At 45.9% G+C, this 20,422-nt stretch overlaps 1 protein-coding gene across 1 annotated transcript in view; it reads left to right on the top strand.

Annotated features, from left to right (window-relative positions):
- Positions 1 to 20,015, top strand: part of LOC147732809 (6-pyruvoyl tetrahydrobiopterin synthase-like) — a 181,303-nt gene extending 161,288 nt beyond the window's left edge. The window contains exon 6 of the mRNA XM_086957362.1: positions 19,454 to 20,015. Coding sequence (XP_086813488.1) covers positions 19,454 to 19,583 — 130 coding nt within the window. The 3' untranslated portion in view covers positions 19,584 to 20,015. The remainder of the gene's footprint in view (positions 1 to 19,453) is intronic.
- Positions 20,016 to 20,422: the final 407 nt, after the last annotated feature.

The following is a 20,422-nucleotide window of genomic DNA, read 5'->3' as shown; positions in this document are numbered from 1 at the left end:
GCGCTGTGCAAGCACAACCGGAGCTGGAATGTACAGAACCTGGCCAGTAAAAACAATGAAATATTGGGCACACCCCTCGCTTTTATTTTTTTCGTAATCCCGTGCCCCGCACACGCCCACGCCCCCAAGCATACACCCTCGGCACATGATGTGAGAAATGGCATGAAGGGCCGAACATACCACACGCCCCCAGTGTTTGTCATGCCCCCAGCTCATTCCCACAGCACAACGTAAACATGCCCACAAGGGACTACTTTGCTGGCACGGTTCTTTTACCTTTTAAATGTGTATGGAGGGCATCTGCATATCCTATGTCCTTCTGCTGCAGCTCCCGTTTCCAATGGTGTATTGGGTGTTGTGATTGGAGCTGTGGTTCCTGAGATTACCGGCCTCAAAGGTTTGGGCTCTCTCTTTATTATATTAGTATAGATGTATAAAATATCGATGGTAGAATATATAGAAAATAAAATATGTATTAAATATATTAAACATTATTAATTTTAACAAAATAAATTACATTTATTAAACGTTTTTCAAAATATTACAAATAAACTTAATTAAATAAAAATAAACATACAAGCATATTACTTTATTATATATATATATATATATATATATATATATATATATATATATATATATATATATATATATATATATATATATATATATATATATATATATATTCACTGAAAAAACCATAGGTTAGAGACCATATATAGTTAGCTGGACATTTTATTGACAAAAAACCAATGAAATTCCATATATAGTTAGTTGCACTAACTATATATCGCGCACCCGCAATCCACTGCTGATGATGTCACATATTACATCATTCATGACATGGTCAGTGACATCACTGATGACATCACTGATGACATCTCAAATGACATCACTGATGACATCACTGATGACATCTCAAATGACATCACTGATGACATCATCTAGTGTCTGTGTGTTTTTGTAAAGTTTAAATATGTTTTACATATTGAAGAATGAGTGGATGTATGGAAGACTGAGTGTGTGTGTGGCTGGCTGGGAGGTGTGTGACTCTGTGCATATCAATGTGTACTTGTATCAGTGATTGTATAAGAGAGTAAGTATGTGTTAGTATATGTGTGAAAAGTATGGTGTTCTGTGTTTAACTGTATAGATGAGGAAATCGAAGTGTGATTGATTCTTCACAGGACTGACTAGGTGTATGAGTGCATATGATAGTGTTGTAATAATGAGTGACTGTATGTATGAGTGATTGTATGGGTGAATGAGTGAATGTGTGTGTAGACGTAGGAATCAGTGAGTGCGTATGTAGTAACTGGTATTGGTGTGTCATGATGTCATCAGTGATGTCATTTGAGATGTCATCAGTGATGTCATTTGAGATGTCATCAGTGATGTCATCAGTGATGTCACTGAAGTATGGTGTTCTGTGTTTAACTGTATAGATGAGGAAATGGAAGTGTGATTGATTCTTTACAGGACTGACTAGGTGTGTGAGTAACTCCATGGATGAGTGGCAGTGTGTGAGTGTCTGCATAGGTGTATGAGTGCATATGATAGTGTAATAATGAGTGACTGTATGTATGAGTGATTGTATGGGTGAATGAGTGAATGTGTGTGTAGACGTAGGAATCAGTGAGTGCGTATGTAGTAACTGGTATTGGTGTGTCATGATGTCATCACTGATGTCATTTGAGATGTCATCAGTGATGTCATCAGTGATGTCATTTGAGATGTCATCAGTGATGTCATCAGTGATGTCACTGACCATGTCATGAATGATGTAATATGTGACATCATCAGCAGTGGATTGCGGGTGCGCGATATATAGTTAGTGCAACTAACTATATATGGAATTTCATTGGTTTTTTGTCAATAAAATGTCCAGCTAACTATATATGGTCTCTAACCTATGGTTTTTTCAGTGAATTTTCAAGGTTTTGTAAATGCAAATTCCTAACTATATATGGTCTATAACCTATGGTTTTTTTCAGTGAATTTCATTGGTTTTTTAAAAGCTAATATCTATAGCTGTAAAATATATTCTTTATTACGTGACGTATCACGTAGCCACGTGAGACGCCTCATGACGCGTCGCATAACCGTGACGTATCGGTTCTGCAGCGCAAACAAAACCCGTAACGTAAGCGTGCCGGAGCACGCTTACAGATATATATATTTTTTTTAACCTTAATTAGACAAAATCCACACGTGCACATATCTTGAGGCCTTGCAAAGGCACATCAAACAAACAGTCCCTACAATTTTGCCAAGTTTGCTGGAAATCTATTCCCTTAATTTTTTTTTTACTGTTTCTCTTGGTTTTCCCCTTGTTACGCTTACTGGGACGCTACCCGGTACGCGAACCGGACGCTCCAAAAACACAAGATGGCGGACTCCCGTTACGCTGCCGGTTAGCTGCCCGGTTCGCGTACCGGGAAGCGCCTCTACCGCGAAAAATCGCGGGGGACTTTAATATCCCCCTCATAAATCCTAGGGGGTCAGGAGGGGTATACCTTGCCCCCTTTCCTTCATTTCCGCCTTCTTTTTTCACCACATCTTGTCTCTCGAACCTACCGAGAGACAAGATGGCGGCCGCTCCGGACTGTTTACAATGTTGACAGCTACGCTGCCGGTTAGCTGCCCGGTTAGCTGCCCGGTGAGCTGCCCGGTTCGCGTACCGGGACGCGCCTCTACGGCGTAAAATCGCAAAATTTTTTGCCCCGCGGGGCACTTTAATATCCCCCTCATCAATCCTAGGGGGTCAGGAGTGGTCTACCTTGCCCCCTTTCCTTCATTTCCCCCTTCGTTTTTCACCACATCTTGTCTCTCGATCGTACCGAGAGACAAGATGGCGGCCGCTCCGGTTTGTTTAGAATGTTGACAGACACCGGAGAGCCAATCAGATTCGCTTCGCGAAGTTCCGTTACGCGTCAGGTACGCGAACCGGGGCGCTAACCGGAGCGCTGTCACAGATATATATATTTTTTTAAACGTTAATTTCTCAAAATCCACTGGAGCACATATATTGAGACATAGCAAAGGCACGTCGGGCAAACCATATCTACAATTTTGCCAAGTTTCATGTAAATCTATTCAGCCGTTCGAGCTAAAAGTGAGTCCAACCGCCCTATGGAAAAATGAATGGGAAAAACGCGTTTTGGGACCCCCCTTTGTTCTCGGCCCCCCCTTGACGAAACCCCACCAAATTTTCAGGGGCTGCTCAGAAAAAAATTGTGCTATTTTCCTGAAAATTTCAGCCAATTCCGTCCACAAACGCCAAAGTTATTAGACATAGAATTTTCAGAAATCCCATAGAGAAAAAATCCTAACTATATATACCCACTGGCTATCGCCAGTAGGTAATATACATATATAAACATATATAATCTGCATATCTATATAAATATAAATGCATGCATACATATACATATATGCATACATATGCATGTTATTTACATGAAAGTTTTAAAAACACTAATAAAAGCAAAGCTAAAAAGCCACCTCATTACAAACAGAATGGCTTTAACTTAAACGAGGGCGAGATCTATTGCATTTTCAATGCTTGTTTACTTTGGTTCTATCAAGAAGGCATTCAGATGTGTCACACATTTGCCATAAATTCTGAATGTTAGCACTCTAGTTGCTCATTAGATCACTGTAGTAAAGCTAGTGCTCACCAGGGAAGTCTGCTGCTAATCATGGTTTGCAGCCATTTTCCGGCATTTTTTATCCCGCAGACTTTCAGTCCGCATACCATTATCCCGCAAGGTCATTGAGCTCGCATACCATTATCCCGCATTTTTTCAAAACGCATGTGCATTTATCGCGCATGCCTTTACAAAGAATTACGTTTTAAAGGCATGTATGGTAAATGCATTTGCGTTGTGAAAACCACGATGACGAGAGAGGTAAGTGGGTTTGTGTTAATTTTTTCGTGGGTTAGTGATTGTGTAGTGTAGTGTAGTGTTGTGTAGTGTAGTGTTGTGTTAGTGTAGTGTAGAGTTGTGGTGGTTGTTTAGTGTAGGGTCATGCTGGGGGTAGTGTTTTAGGGTTTAGGGTTGTGTTGTAGTGTTTGCGTAGTGTAGGGTCATGCTGGGGGTAGTGTTTTAGGGTTCAGGGTAGTGTTGTAGTGTTTGGGTAGTGTAGGGTCATGCTGGGGGTAGTGTTTTAGGGTTTAGGGTTGTGTTGTAGTGTTTGCGTAGTGTAGGGTCATGCTGGGGCTAGTGTTTTAGGGTTTAGGGTAGTGTAGTGTTTGCGTAGTGTAGGGTCATGCTGGGCGTAGTGTTTTAGGGTTTAGGGTAGTGTTGTAGTGTTTGCGTAGTGTAGGGTCATGCTGGGGGTAGTGTTTTAGGGTTTTGGGTAGTGTTGTAGTGTTTGCGTAGTGTAGGGTCATGCTGGGGTGTAGTGATTTAGGGTTTAGGGTAGTGTTGTAGTGTTTGCGTAGTGTAGGGTCATGCTGGGGTGTAGTGTTTTAGGGTTTTGGGTAGTGTTGTAGTGTTTGCGTAGTGTAGGGTCATGCTGGGGGTAGTGTTTTAGGGTTTTGGGTAGTGTTGTAGTGTTTGCGTAGTGTAGGGTCATGCTGGGGGTAGTGTTTTAGGGTTTTGGGTAGTGTTGTAGTGTTTGCGTAGTGTAGGGTCATGCTGGGGGTAGTGTTTTAGGGTTTTGGGTAGTGTTGTAGTGTTTGCGTAGTGTAGGGTCATGCTGGGGGTAGTGTTTTAGGGTTTTGGGTAGTGTTGTAGTGTTTGCGTAGTGTAGGGTCATGCTGGGGGTAGTGTTTTAGGGTTTAGGGTAGTGTTGTAGTGTTTGCGTAGTGTAGGGTCATGCTGGGGTGTAGTGTTTTAGGGTTTTGGGTAGTGTTGTAGTGTTTGCGTAGTGTAGGGTCATGCTGGGGGTAGTGTTTTAGGGTTTAGGGTAGTGTTGTAGTGTTTGCGTAGTGTAGGGTCATGCTGGGGTGTAGTGTTTTAGGGTTTTGGGTAGTGTTGTAGTGTTTGCGTAGTGTAGGGTCATGCTGGGGGTAGTGTTTTAGGATTTAGGGTAGTGTTGTAGTGTTTGCGTAGTGTAGGGTCATGCTGGGGGTAGTGTTTTAGGGTTTTGGGTAGTGTTGTAGTGTTTGCGTAGTGTAGGGTCATGCTGGGGGGTAGTGTTTTAGGGTTTTGGGTAGTGTTGTAGTGTTTGCGTAGTGTAGGGTCATGCTGAGGGTAGTGTTTTAGGGTTTAGGGTAGTGTTGTAGTGTTTGCGTAGTGTAGGGTCATGCTGGGGGTAGTGTTTTAGGGTTTAGGGTAGTGTTGTAGTGTTTGCGTAGTGTAGGATCATGCTGGGGGTAGTGTTTTAGGGTTTAGGGTAGTGTTGTAGTGTTTGCGTAGTGTAGGGTCATGCTGGGGTGTAGTGTTTTAGGGTTTTGGGTAGTGTTGTAGTGTTTGCGTAGTGTAGGGTCATGCTGGGGGTAGTGTTTTAGGGTTTAGGGTAGTGTTGTAGTGTTTGCGTAGTGTAGGGTCATGCTGGGGTGTAGTGTTGTAGGGTTTTGGGTAGTGTTGTAGTGTTTGCGTAGTGTAGGGTCATGCTGGGGGTAGTGTTTTAGGATTTAGGTTAGTGTTGTAGTGTTTGCGTAGTGTAGGGTCATGCTGGGGGTAGTGTTTTAGGGTTTAGGGTTGTGTTGTAGTGTTTGCGTAGTGTAGGGTCATGCTGGGGGTAGTGTTTTAGGGTTTAGGGTTGTGTTGTAGTGTTTGCGTAGTGTAGGGTCATGCTGGGGGTAGTGTTTTAGGGTTTAGGGTAGTGTTGTAGTGTTTGCGTAGTGTAGGGTCATGCTGGGGTGTAGTGTTTTAGGGTTTTGGGTAGTGTTGTAGTGTTTGCGTAGTGTAGGGTCATGCTGGGGGTAGTGTTTTAGGGTTTAGGGTAGTGTTGTAGTGTTTGTGTAGTGTAGGGTCATGCTGGGGGTAGTGTTTTAGGGTTTAGGGTAGTGTTGTAGTGTTTGTGTAGTGTAGGGTCATGCTGGGGGTAGTGTTTTAGGGTTTAGGGTAGTGTTGTAGTGTTTGTGTAGTGTAGGGTCATGCTGGGGGTAGTGTTTTAGGGTTTAGGGTAGTGTTGTACTGTTTGTGTAGTTTAGGGTCATGCTGGGGGTAGTGTTTTAGGGTTTAGGGTAGTTTAGTTGTTTAGTGTATGCTAAAGGCATATTCGTTCTAAAAGTTTTCGTTATTTTAATTTGCGGCCTAATAGTACATGCAGGATTTTTTTTGCGGACTGATGGTATGCGGGATTTCGTCATATATTCGCTAATCATACTTTCTATGGCAAAATGAACCCCCTCATTTTGTTCCTTTTTAAATTAAATGTTTTAAGAGTTACCACTTTATTCCAATCAAGATGGCTTCAGGTGTGCCATACCTTTGTAATAAGTAGGACTGTTAGCACTCTAGTTGTTCTTTAGAACACTCTGGGACAATCTGTCATTGGGCTATAGTTGGGCTACATCTGGCTGATATTTGGGCTACATTTGGTTTTTTGTCTCTGGTGGCCATCTTTGGGCTACATTGGGCTACATTGGGCTACATTGGGCTACATTTGGGCTCCAACATATATATAGCCCAATGTAGCCCAATTTATATTTTTCAAAGTAAATTTTCGTAAAAACCACTGGAGCCTATATCTTGAGACATAGCAAAGGCACATCGGGCTACCAGTCCCTACAATTTTGCCAAGTTTGGTGTAAATCCATTCAGCCGTTCAGGCTAAAAGTGAGGCCAACCGCCCTATGGTAAATTGCATGGGAAAAACACGTTTTGGGACCCCCCTTTTTTCTCGGCCCCCCCTTGACGAAAACCCCCCAAATGGAAAGGGGCGACCACTCGGTCCCCCCGAACGTATGGCGGAGTGCCTCGATCCCCCCGGGAAGCCATTTTTGGGCGGGAGGCGCGTCTCGGCTGGTATGCCCGAAGCGGCGTAGCCGGGGCGCGCCTGTTCCCGCCCTAGAGTGGGCTGGCCTAGACACTGACGCAGCCAGCCACGCCCTCGGGACGGGCAGGGGCGGGTTTACGCCCGCCCTGAAGACGGATAAAAGGAGACGCAAGGCCAGAAGACGTCCTCTTGTTCTTGTGCTCCGAAGCTGCACCTCCTCGCTACACGTGAGCTCGGGACAGAACAAAGAGCCAATTTTGAGCGTTTTTGATCTTTTTCTTTGTCTTCCAGATACTTCGTCGAAGAAGATGCCCAGGAAAGGCGAAAAGAGAATGACGACTGACCAGATGGTTCGGGCTCTCTTTAAAGATATGTCCGACATAAAGAAACGGTTGGCGGAGCGAGATGGGGAGGAGGGTTCGGGCCCTTCGCCGGCTGGAGGGAGACCTAAGAGGCCGAGAAAGGTTCCAGCCGGTGGGGACGTCCCGGTTCCCTCTGCCCCTCTCGAGGCGCCGACCCCAGTACCGATAGAGGGGAATCCAATCCCGGGGGTCGTCTCCCCGACATCCAAGGAAGACATGCCCCCCGAGCTGGCAGCACAGCTAGCAGCGTGGTTGGGGGATAGTGGTGATGGCGCCACGGCTGCCGAGGCACAGGCGCTGATAAAAGGGCTTCGTGAGAAGAAAGAGGCAGCTAGAGTGGCGGGGATAGACAAGCCGCAAGCGGCAGAAGCTGCGTCCGGTGCAGGTAAGCGGCCATTGCCGATTGCAAGGGACGAGTCAGCACCCTCTCGTAGAGAGAGATTGGGACAACATGTGCCGTTAGCTATAAAAGAAAAGATCTGGGCGGGAGAGTACGTGAATATTTTTTCCCTGCTTGTTGATCATTATGATGTGGAGCATGTGAAAAGTCAGAAGGACTTGATGCATCCGAGTGTTTGGCGCGCAAAATGGCCGCCTTTAAGGTTAATGAGAACATTGGCAACTGGGGCAATGCATGGGGTATTTTCACATCGATTTTGGGGGAACGTAGGCCCGAGTTGCTCCCTGAGTTTCCCGTTTACCAATCACGAATTATGGGTTACTCGACAACGTATCAAGGTAACCATTGGTTTTGTTATGACAATCTGTTCAGAAAGGAAAAGGAACATAACAAGAGTTTGACTTGGGATTGTTACGATTCGTTAACTTGGGACAAAATGAAAGAATCAGGAATGTTAAGAATGCCATTGGTCGGGAGCAATGTTGTTGATTACTCCCGCCAAAATGTGGGGACGCCCTTTCGACCAAGTACGAGCACCGACGACCAGTCAAGGCCCGCAGGCAATACAGGGAAAAAGGGTTTCTGTTTTAATTTCAACAAGGGGAAATGTACCAGGCCTCCGGGATCGTGTAAGTTCAAACATGAGTGTAGTACGTGTGGGTCGTCCCATCCTGAGTCATCGTGCAGAGCCAGAACGGGTGAGAATGGGGGTAAGGGGGGCGCCAAACAGGTCTAAGCTAGGCCGAGGGGCGCCTTTACCAACCCCGATTGATACCTTGGCAATGATTCCCTGGCTCAGCGAATACCCGGATCGTACTTCTGCCGGGGTGCTACGGAACGGTTTTACACATGGTTTCCGCATCCCGGTAGGGGACTTTCAGGGTGTAGGGACGTGCAAAAATCAACTTTCCGTTTTACAACATACATCGGTAGTGCAAGAGAAAATTCAGAAAGAGGTTAGCCGGGGACGGGTCGCCGGCCCGTTTAGTGAACCCCCGGTACCAGGTTTCGTTTGTTCTCCGTTAGGGGTGGTCCCCAAGAAGGACCCGGGTGAGTTCCGTTTGATCCATAATCTGTCTGCTCCACGAGGTCTTTCGGTGAACGACGCAATTGATCCAGAAGTTTGTTCGGTGCGATACGCATCTTTTGATGAGGCAGTAGCCATCTTGAATCGCCTGGGGCACGGGACGTTGATGGCGAAATCTGATATCGAGTCAGCGTTCCGGTTGCTCCCGGTACACCCAGACGATCAGCGTCTTTTGGGATTCGGGTTCCAGGGGTCATTTTACATGGATAGGTGTATGCCAATGGGTTGCTCTATTTCATGTGCTTACTTTGAGCAATTCAGTACTTTCCTGCAGTGGGTGTTCACTGAGACAGCGGGTTTCCGAAATGTAATGCATTACCTTGACGACTTTCTGTTCCTTGGCCCCGCCGGTAGTCCCGAATGTGCCCAGGCTTTAGACGAATTCTGTGTGTTAATGGGTCATCTCGGCGTGCCGTTGGCACCGGGTAAAACTATGGGTCCCACGACTTGCCTCGAGTTTCTGGGGATCGAGTTGGACTCAAGGGAGGGGTGCTTCCGTTTACCAGCTAGCAAGGTGTCGAAATTCAGGGCAGCCCTCCAAGTATGTTTAACTGCATCCAAGGTTACACTGCATCAGTTGCAACAGTTAGTGGGAAAGTTGAACTTTGCCTTGAGAGTGATACCAATGGCTCGCCCCTTTTCCCGCTCAATTGCCCAAGCGATGGTTGGCCTGAAGGAGGGTCATCATCGCACAAGGTTATCGACTGAGGTCCGCCGGGACATGCGGATTTGGTTAGCATTCTTGGCGGACTTCAATGGCCGAGTTGTCTGGAACAAGCCAGTCATGTCCTCCGATGAGCTTGGGCTATGGACAGATTCAGCAGGAAGCGTAGGTTTTGGCGCCATCTTCGGCACAAAATGGTCGGCACAGAAGTGGCCCCTATGGTGGCACGAGAAGGGGCTGACAAGTAACATCGCTTTCCTCGAATTATTTCCCATTCTGGTGGCCCTGAGAACCTGGCCAGAAGGGTTCAGAGATCATTCTGTTGTGTTCTGGTCCGACAATATGACCGTGGTAGAATGCATCAATAGTCAGGCAGCCCGTTGTAAATTGATTTTGAGGCTGCTCAAAGAAATTGTCTTACTGTGTATGCAACTGAACGTGGTATTCAGAGCAAAACATGTCCCTGGGGTGATGAATCAGGCCGCTGATGCACTGTCTCGTTTTCACATGCAGGCTTTCTCGGGTTTTCTTCCTTCAGCGGACCCGGAGCCGGCACCCTTCCCCGAAGCTCTCTGGTCTCTCGGTGCCCCGAACTTCGTCACCTCGTGGGAGAGAGTCTAGCACCCAGGACAAGGAAGGCATATGAAGGGGCGTTCCAGGCCTATTTAGCCTTTTTGGGGGCAGAGAGAGGGGGACTTTGGGGGCAGGAGGAGTTGGTAGTACTTTTCCTGATGTCCTTACGTAGGGCTGGGAAATCGGTGGCCACGGCCCAAAGGCATCGTGCCGCCATTTCCTTTGTTGCCAGGGCCCATGGCATCCTGGACCCGACAGCGTCTTTTACGGTACAGAAAGCGCTGCGTGGGTGGCAACGTCTGGAGGGTCGCAGAGTAGACGTAAGACGACCGATAGGTCTAGACAGGTTGTCCCAGTTGCTGACCACACTCCCTAACACATGCTCGTCCCCGTTCGAGACCTGTTTGTTCCGGACTGCATTTATGCTGGCATTTCACGGGGCTATGAGAGTTAGTGAGCTAGTTGCAAGGAACAAACGGGATGTGACGGGGGGCTTGTGCAGGGAGCAGGTTCAGATCAGGGGTGATGCGATGATTGTCTCCTTTCTCAGGTCCAAGACTGACCAAGATGGGAGGGGGGACTGCACGATCATTCGCAGGATCCCCGAGTCATCCATGTGTCCGGTTCAGTGCTTAGAAGATTACCTAGCACGAAGGGTGGCATCATGGGGGGGGACATTGTTGAGGCATGTAGACGCCACCCCGCTGACGAGGTTTCAGTTTCAGCGGGTGCTTGCAATGGCCATTGCCGCAGCGGGCTTGGACCCGGGTGAATTTGGGACCCATTCCTTTCGTATAGGGGCTGCCACAGAAGCTACAGCCAGGGGTCTTAATGTAGAACAAGTGAAACGGGTGGGGCGTTGGTCCTCCAATTGTTATAAGAGGTATGTGCGATTGCACATGTTGTGAAGCTGTAATCATGTACTCACGCTTCTTGTCTTTTGTTTGTTTTCAGTTGCGCAAGCCTACGCGGCAGGGCGGACTGTGCAGTTGACCCAACACCAGGCCAGCGGTCACACATCACCGGCTGAGAGAAAGGAGGTGTGGGTTGTAGGCCACTCATACGTGAGACGGGCCGCAGACGTATTCAAAGCAGGTGATATGATTCACGTACCTGGGGAATACGGGTACAGAGTGTCCTTCTACGGAAGGGGCGGTCTCTGTATTGACCAGTTTCAGGCATTTTTTGAGGGTTTGTTAGAGCGGATGAGGTCACCGCCGTCCATAGTCATAGTACATTTGGGGGGCAATGATCTAGTCACCACCGGTAGACGACTTCTCCTGGAGGCTATGCTTTCCACGGTAAGTTGGTTAGCAAGGAGAGTTCCGGGGTGTACAATTGCGTGGTCTCATATGATCCCACGAAAAGTGTGGCGGGGGGCTATCTCGATCCCTGCTTTGAATCATTCCGTTAAAAAATTGAATAACAAAGTGAGTCGGTTGTTCCGTTCCAAGACATTGCATTCGATCTCGCATAGTTGTATTAATGATGACAGTATGTATTTGGGGGATGGTGTGCATTTGTCGAGGGTGGGCAATGAGTTACTCATAGGTGACTTCCTAGCTTGGTTAAAATCGTTAAAACATGACCTTTAGGTAGGAGTTTGGTGGGGGGTCCGGATAGCCGGTCAACTATCCGGACCTGTGGCGGTAAGGTCATGATCGGTGAGCACTAATTGGTAGATCCCTATGAGTGGGCGTCACCCAACACGGATGGGAGCGCTCGGGGGAGGTGGCCATTGGCCCCTCAATGGGGAGGCGGTCCCGTCTAAGGGCGGGTCGCCGGAAGTTAAGGAAAGGCGGTCAAGGCCCCTTCCTGTGTAGGAGGGGTTACAGCCCCCTCCTGAGGAATTTCCCGGGGCCAGGGTCATCTGCGACGGCAGATGCGGTAAGTTGTGTGGGGTGGGGGGAGGTCCACGATACCTTCTAGATACCACACACAAGTATTCGAACGACCTTTAAATGGCGTCGAGTCTTAAGTGCCCCCGACAAGTCAAGGGAAATTGTTAGTAGTTGCACTTGAGGTAAGCCTCTGTGCTGTCGCCCTTCCCAAGTGGGAGGGGTAAGTCTGGTTAGGGATCTTGACACCGGTTATGACCTTGCCGTTGGCCCTTAAACGTTAGGATGTACAATTTCAGTGTTTATAGAGAATGTTTCTGTAGGATGCTAGTTCGGCTAGGAGAACCTCTGTATTAGAGAATATGTTAAGATTAGCCAAACATCGCAAATGTGATAATGAAATTGTACATAATATGAAACGTTTAATGTTTAATTTTTTGTTTTAATAAATACGGCCGCGGGAGGGTCACTCCCTCCCACATCCAAAAACTTTGAAGAACTGTTTCCGGTTTCCCTTCTTTTGGGGATCGTGTTGAGAGGGGGTGGCGGGTATCTCAGCCATATGGAAAGGGGCGACCACTCGGTCCCCCCGAACGTATGGCGGAGTGCCTCGATCCCCCCGGGAAGCCATTTTTGGGCGGGAGGCGCGTCTCGGCTGGTATGCCCGAAGCGGCGTAGCCGGGGCGCGCCTGTTCCCGCCCTAGAGTGGGCTGGCCTAGACACTGACGCAGCCAGCCACGCCCTCGGGACGGGCAGGGGCGGGTTTACGCCCGCCCTGAAGACGGATAAAAGGAGACGCAAGGCCAGAAGACGTCCTCTTGTTCTTGTGCTCCGAAGCTGCACCTCCTCGCTACACGTGAGCTCGGGACAGAACAAAGAGCCAATTTTGACCCACCCACCAGCCCCTGAGGACAGCAAGTTGTTGTGCAATAAAGTGGATTTTCTAAGTATGTTCTTCCTTTTTCGTTTACAGGTTGTGAAAGTATCAGTTTTGTTGTTTTTCATAATAAAGTATGGTGAATATCATTTAGGTTGTTACGATTAAAAGGACTTGATGTAGTGTTGCTTTTTGAGCATGCTCTTTCGGTCGTAGCGACCAATGTTTTCATAAGTTCGAATTGTCGTATTTATTTTTGGTAGGCGGTAAGGTCATGATCGGTGAGCACTAATTGGTAGATCCCTATGAGTGGGCGTCACCCAACACGGATGGGAGCGCTCGGGGGAGGTGGCCATTGGCCCCTCAATGGGGAGGCGGTCCCGTCTAAGGGCGGGTCGCCGGAAGTTAAGGAAAGGCGGTTAAGGCCCCTTCCTGTGTAGGAGGGGTTACAGCCCCCTCCTGAGGAATTTCCCGGGGCCAGGGTCATCTGCGACGGCAGATGCGGTAAGTTGTGTGGGGTGGGGGGAGGTCCACGATACCTTCTAGATACCACACACAAGTATTCGAACGACCTTTAAATGGCGTCGAGTCTTAAGTGCCCCCGACAAGTCAAGGGAAATTGTTAGTAGTTGCACTTGAGGTAAGCCTCTGTGCTGTCGCCCTTCCCAAGTGGGAGGGGTAAGTCTGGTTAGGGATCTTGACACCGGTTATGACCTTGCCGTTGGCCCTTAAACGTTAGGATGTACAATTTCAGTGTTTATAGAGAATGTTTCTGTAGGATGCTAGTTCGGCTAGGAGAACCTCTGTATTAGAGAATATGTTAAGATTAGCCAAACATCGCAAATGTGATAATGAAATTGTACATAATATGAAACGTTTAATGTTTAATTTTTTGTTTTAATAAATACGGCCGCGGGAGGGTCACTCCCTCCCACATCCAAAAACTTTGAAGAACTGTTTCCGGTTTCCCTTCTTTTGGGGATCGTGTTGAGAGGGGGTGGCGGGTATCTCAGCCATATTTTTAGGGGCTGCTCAGAAACAAAATGTTCCATTATCCTGAAAATTTCAGCCAATTCTGTCCTCATAAGCCAAAGTTATTCGACATAGAATTTTCAAAAATCCCATAGGAAAAAAATCCTAACTATATATACCTACTGGCTATCGCCAGTAGGTAATATACATATATATATATATATATATATATATATATATATATATATATATACAACAGCAGTTATGAAATCCATTTATGCATGGTAATTTGGACTATTTCTTTCAAAAGATATATATCTATCTTAGTGGCGATATATTAATAAATATTACCTACTGGTTGTTACCAGTAGGTAGTTAGAGGAGTTAGGACCTAGTTTCTATAAGAAAATCATTCTTTGGCTTACTTATAACTTTGGTGCTCTTTGACTAATCTTTAAGAAATTTGCCGGAAAAGTGGCTTGCTTTGTCTTGTTCTGCATGGAAAATTTCACAGTGATCCATCACACAAGAAAAAAAATCCTATAGGGATTTTGAACTCAACTACAGCCGAACTACTAAACAGAATTACACCAAATTTGGCAAAGAGGAAGCTCCTGGTCCAGAAAAAGCCCTTTCCGTGATTTGGTCTATATCCATTGCAGTAGTTGTGGAGTTATTAAAGGAAAATCAAAATTGTTATCTAGGGTCATAGACCCGCTGCCAATCCACTGCGGTTGATCCACAAATACACATGCCACAAGCAATACTGTGGTTGGTTGACCGCAACCTTATTGGAAGGTTGCGGCCACCATTTATATTATCTGGGCATGGTCACTGGGACTTAATATTTTTCCTGAAATGTGACCTTGGTTGCATATGAAAATGAGTTATATTGGTATTTTTTCCATTTTGGGAATCCCCAGACACCCCGCAAGGAGTAGCGCGGCCCGTGTAAATACAATATGGATTCACCACTCTTAATGCAGTTTGAAAATAAAACACTACAGACCCACTCACACACACATACAGCTACTCTTAAACCCATTTCCAGACATGCACAGGCATTCATGCACCCACTCAGAGACCTATGCAGGCAATCTCAGATCCATTCACAGACCCTAATAGACATTTATTCACCCACTCATAGGCCTACTCAGGCATTGAAACACCTACTTACAGACCCATGCAGGCACTCACAGACCTTTTCAGATACCAATGGAGGCACGCACACCCCACTTACAGACCCACACAGGCATTCATATAGCCACTCACAGACATACACATACCTACTTACAGATCCACACAGACACTCACACACCTATTCATAGACCCACACATCCACTCACCATACAGCTACTCACACACAGATCCATACAGCCGCTCACACACCCTCTCTCAGACCAATACAGCCACTCACAGACCCACTTAAGAACCATACAGCCACTCACACACCTACTTACCAACTGATACAGCCACGCCCACTCCCACTCTCAAAAGTTACAATTAGGAATTCAAATGAAAAACCTTTCAAATTCACTAAAAAAATCTAATGTTACAGTGGCCTTATGCATAGGAAATTACTGTGCGAATCCATAGCCATTCAATGAAAAAAGATGACGGGGACATTATAGTTAAGAATTGTTTTTTTAAAAACATAGAAATTCACTAAAAAACAAATGTTACAGGGACGTTATAGTTAATGCTTTGATCACTAAAGGCATGGTAAGGCAATTAATATGCCATTGTGACTAGCTGCAAGGTCATCAGATCCCCTGGATCTTTTTCCTCTCCTATTTTGAAAGCATGGTTCACCTTATTTATCTTCAACTAATGGTTCACTGCATGTTGCTGTGTAGGGACCAGCAGATTTACAGTAGAAGTCCGAGCACAGTCTTAGTGCAGCACCACCACCATGATGTCATCCTCCCTCACTAAGAGTGAGATGAAGCTTTATTTTCTGAAAGCTCAAGTGTTTAGATTATGGCAACAAATATCACTGTTCTAACAGATGCCTCTTAAATTAAGCACTTCACTCAGTGCTCTTTTTATTTAGTTTTACTTAGCAATGGTCTTTGAAAGCATGTCTATAGAAGCCTTGTCCTCTGTTGAAGAAGGACTAGAGGCTGTATCAAGAAAATATTCGGAACCCAAGTGAAATGAAATGAAATGAAATGAAAAGGGGTTTTATTAAGCGCAACTGCTGCCCTGGGGCGTCCAGGCGCTAAGAGCTAGGTGAGTGCCTCCCAGTGTGGTCAGCCCGGGGATTAGTCTGATTTATTGAAGAGAAAGGTTTTGAGTTGTTTGCGGAAGGCCATCAAGTTAGGATTGGATCTTAAATGGAGGGGGAGTGAGTTCCATAACTTGGCTGCGTTGTAAGAAAAAGACCGACCTCCAGCTCTGGATATCCTAATCCGGGGGACTGTCGCCAAGAAGGCATGAGAGGAACAAAGCTGTTTGTTGGGGCGGTAAGGGTTAATCAGAGAATGACTGATTGCTGGGCCAGATTTCCAGTATGCTTGATGGGAGATGCACATGGACTTGAATTTAATTCTCTCCCTGACAGGGAGCCAGTGCAAAGTTCTCTGCCCAGGCTCCACCGAAGTTCCGCGTGGCAGACTGAGCAATGTGCGTGCTACACAGTTCTGAATCTGCTGAAGTTTTTGCAGACAATATTCAGGCACCCCTAAATACAGGGCGTTACTGAAGTCGAGGCGGGATTGGACTAGAACTTGCATATCTACTTGCTTGGCCTCAAAAGGTAGCAGCGGAAGGATTTTCTTCATCATCCTGATGAGACCAAAGCAAGTCGCTGACAATTTAGTTGCTTGGGTGTTGAAGGTCAGGGATTTGTCCAGCCACACCCCCAGACTTTTTATGTTGTCTCTGGGTGTGGGAGGCGCACTCAAGCTGTTGGGCCATAGTAAATCCATGGCGGTGGAAGCTGGTGGGCAGAGGAGCATAAGCTAGGTTTTGTCCCCGTTGAGCTTGAGGCACGACTTCGTCATCCAATTCTTGACCTGTTCCAAGCAAGTTGCCAGACTGGTCTGTGGTTGGTGGCAGTTCTTTTGTGTGAGAGTGACCACTAGCTGAGTATCGTCCGCATATGTGATGATCTTAATGCCATATGGGCGAACAATCTCAGCCAGCAGTCTCATGTATGCATTGAATAGAGTAGGGCTCAAGGATGAGCCCTGCGGTACCCCGCAGCCCAAGGGCTTGCTTGAGAAGACAGAGGCTCCTTCAAAGATTTGAAAAGTCCTATCACTTAGAAAGGACTTGAACCAGGCCAAAGCTTCTACTGATACTCCTAGACTATAGAGACGGCGCAAGAAGATTTTGTGGTTCACCGTGTCAAACTCGGCGCTCAGATCAAGGAGGATAACTGCCACTGATCCCCCCTGATCCAAGATCCGCTTAGCTTCCTCTGTAACCACCAACAAGGCAGTTTCCGTCCCGTGTTTGGGATGGAAGCCCATCTGGGTGACATCAAGTAGATGGTTGCTCTTGAGAAACATGGTTAGGTAGATGTTAATGTGTTTCTTGAGGATTTTGCTCACCCATGGGAGCAAAGAGATCCGGCGGTAGTTGTTAAGGTTGCCGGGGTCAAGGGTAGGCTTCTTCAGGAGTGCTCACATCATGGCATGTTTCCAGGATGGGCGGTACAGTGCTAGTCACTATGGAGGAATTAAGTGGCTCCATGATCGTGGGAAGAATGACCTGGCCTGCTGAAACCAGCGTGCTCGGGAGGGCGGGGTCACATGGGGGAGCCTGACTTTATTTGGTGCATCAGAGGCTCACGTGTTTCTAAATCTAACTGGAGAAAATGATCTAAAGTGTTTTGGTGGAAGTCCTCAGCTTCTATGAGGTGATATGGTTCTTGGAAGGAGGGATCTAAATCCATATCTGAGAAGGATAAATAAATATTATTTATTTTTTGAAAATAGAATTCCGCTAAGTCATTGCATCTTGAGAGTTGATTGTAGTTGGCAGCCGAGGGTGGTGGAAGCCTGGTCAGGCTTTTTAATATTTAGAACATCTCTTTAGGTTTGGATCTGACAGACATGATTTTCTCACTATAATAAGCCAATTGTGTTTTTTTCAGATTTATAGGCTCTAATAGCCTCTCTGTATATAGCTTCGTCTGTGGCGGCATAACCCAGGCGCCACTTCCTTTCTAGCTTCTTACATAGATTTTTTTTGCCTCTGAGCTCTTCTGAATACCAGGGCGCTGTTTTCCGCTGCCTTTTCAGGCTGGTATTACGGAGGGGAAGTATGGAGTCAAGTGACTTTGTAATTCAATTGTCGTACTCCTTGTTGTTGGAGGGGGGTCATGAGTGAATGAGGGTCTAGAAATTGTAAGAATGCTAGTCCACTGGTCCAAAGGGAGTCTGGGCCAGTTTCTCATTTTCCGCGGGGTAGGGGTACTGGGTAGGGGTTTGTGTGTGGTCCAAGTGAGGGGAATCAAAAAGTGATCAGTCCAGCGGAGACGACTGATGGAGCCTACTTTAAGGTGCGTGTAGTTACTAAATACAGGGTCCAGAAGATGGCCTTTAACGTGAGTGGGGGATGGAACAAGTTGTTCCAGCTGGACTGCAGCCAGGCTCGCCGTCAACTCTATGGCAACGTTGTCCGAAGTATTATCGAAATGTATATTAAGGTCGCCAAGCAACGTAAAATTGGAGGGGGAAGAGACCAGTTTAGCCACGGTGGAGGGTAGGTCTGTGTGAAACTGTCTGAGTGGCCCAGGGGGGGTGATAAATAAGAATGCCTATGAAGCTGTCATTAGGGGAAAATTCAATAACGAAGGGCATACTTTCGCAATGAGCAATGGTCTCCAAGGAGCAACGACACGTATATGTGAAGGCCCAGAAGGGCTTTATGGACTACTTTTGATGAAATTATTCCTCCATCATTGTATGCATTAACTTAAAAGGTTTGTTAGTTAATGTATGTAATATGAAAGGGGACACCACTGCCCTATGTTTCCCAGTATGTGTTTAAGGCAGCGCAATTTCAGCAAAAACAGGTGCACGTTCATGATACATTCCAAGAATCTCCAAGTTCAACGTGTAATCAAAATTTGACCTATTAAACTCATGCCCCAAAGGAAGGGTTAACAGAGAAAACGGCCCTGCCCACTAAGTTTACATTTCATCCTAAAAAACATAATCACCAATCTTTGTACAATTGTTTATGTTTTATAGGCAAAACACACGCATCCTGCTTGGAAAAGTGCCCTTTTGTGCAAAGTCCGTTGTGTTATGTTTTCTGTTAGTACTGCCTCAGATTTTGGAACACTGAGCCCAGGATGTATCCTGCATAGTCTGATCCATCTGTTAAATTGTAACCAGAATTAAATGCCTGTGTTGGAAACATCTGCATCACAGTGGCCTAATACATATATATCACTCATGCAAGATTTGGGCCCAGTCTTACATGCCCAATGTTTGTCTGGGAATATTGATGGCTCTGCTGCTCTTATAGTGGCAGATTAGACGGATGAAGGGCTGTAGCCGAGGCTGCAAATCACCTCCTCCTTCCTTCTCCAGTTCTAGAAGCGCACTGCCCTTAATTATCACATTGACGACCCACCCCTGCTCGGAATAAACTATAGCCCTACCACATTCTCAGAGATTCAAACCTATTGAGAAACAAGCTATTTTGAAGGCTGACTTGTTTTCAACCGCCCCCCTTTTGAGTAATACTAATTATGAGGTTTAAGACATTAACACAATCAGGACATGCCTGCATTTACAATATTTTTTTTTCATTTCTGCCCATTGCAGCACTTTGGAGAACGTTGCAGTGATGATCTGGGAGAGCGTTCAGAAGATACTCCCACCTGGGTTGCTGTATAAAGTGAAGGTTTTCGAAATGGATTTTTGTGGCGTCTCCTATAAAGGACCATCATTTTAATCATCACTGTTTTATTTATAGCTTTAACGTTAATAGGAATCAAGGATTAATTGCTAAGTTTCATAAAGTGATGGGAGGAAACCAGTGAGTTAACATTTCTTCCTTGCCAATGTTTTTAGCTCATCACTTGTATTACAAAACAGGGACCACTCATATGGTCCAAGCTATAAATAGAAAACAATATAGGGCAGATTTACAAGACCCTTGCGCCACTTTTGCATCATTTTTCCCATGTTACAAATGACACAAAAGTGGCGCAGGGGGCTTGTAAATCTGCCCCTATATCTTTACAATGTTACATTTTCCTTTTTTAATCATAGGATATGCGGTTGCTCTTTTTTAAAGAAGAAAAAAGAGTGTTGTTAACATACACATCAAATAAAATATTTAAGATTATCTTTGGTGAAAAAATAAATCTACTGACTATATTGACTAGGCTTCTCTTTTTCTAACGACGTTCACGTTTTCAAACTTTTGCAATTATATACCCTATGAAAAATGTGTTGCAAATGATCACTGTGACAGTAATTATGCTGCCAAACTTTTGACTCATCCCTACTCGTTTTAAATTAAGGGTTTATCGATGGTTTCAAAATATTTCAAGAGCCATGTTAATCAATTAAATCTGGCAATACGATTTGTTAATCACAAGGCAAAAATGTCTTACCAACAAGACTGTACTCACTGATAAACATATTTTTACCTCCAATAAGACTACATATACGAGTGGCTGGGCAGATTCCTAGGAACCAGGAGGCAGATCTACAAGAAAGTGCCGCAGCATGGCACTGCAAGCCCTTTGGCTGCACCATGCTGCACCACTTTCAGAGCACAAGAAT

Source organism: Lissotriton vulgaris, chromosome 2_1 (assembly GCF_964263255.1).
Source record: "Lissotriton vulgaris chromosome 2_1, aLisVul1.2, whole genome shotgun sequence".
Classification (NCBI taxonomy): Eukaryota; Metazoa; Chordata; class Amphibia; order Caudata; family Salamandridae; genus Lissotriton; species Lissotriton vulgaris.
Note: the sequence above shows the minus strand (reverse complement) of the source record. Positions and strands in the feature narration are given on the sequence as shown.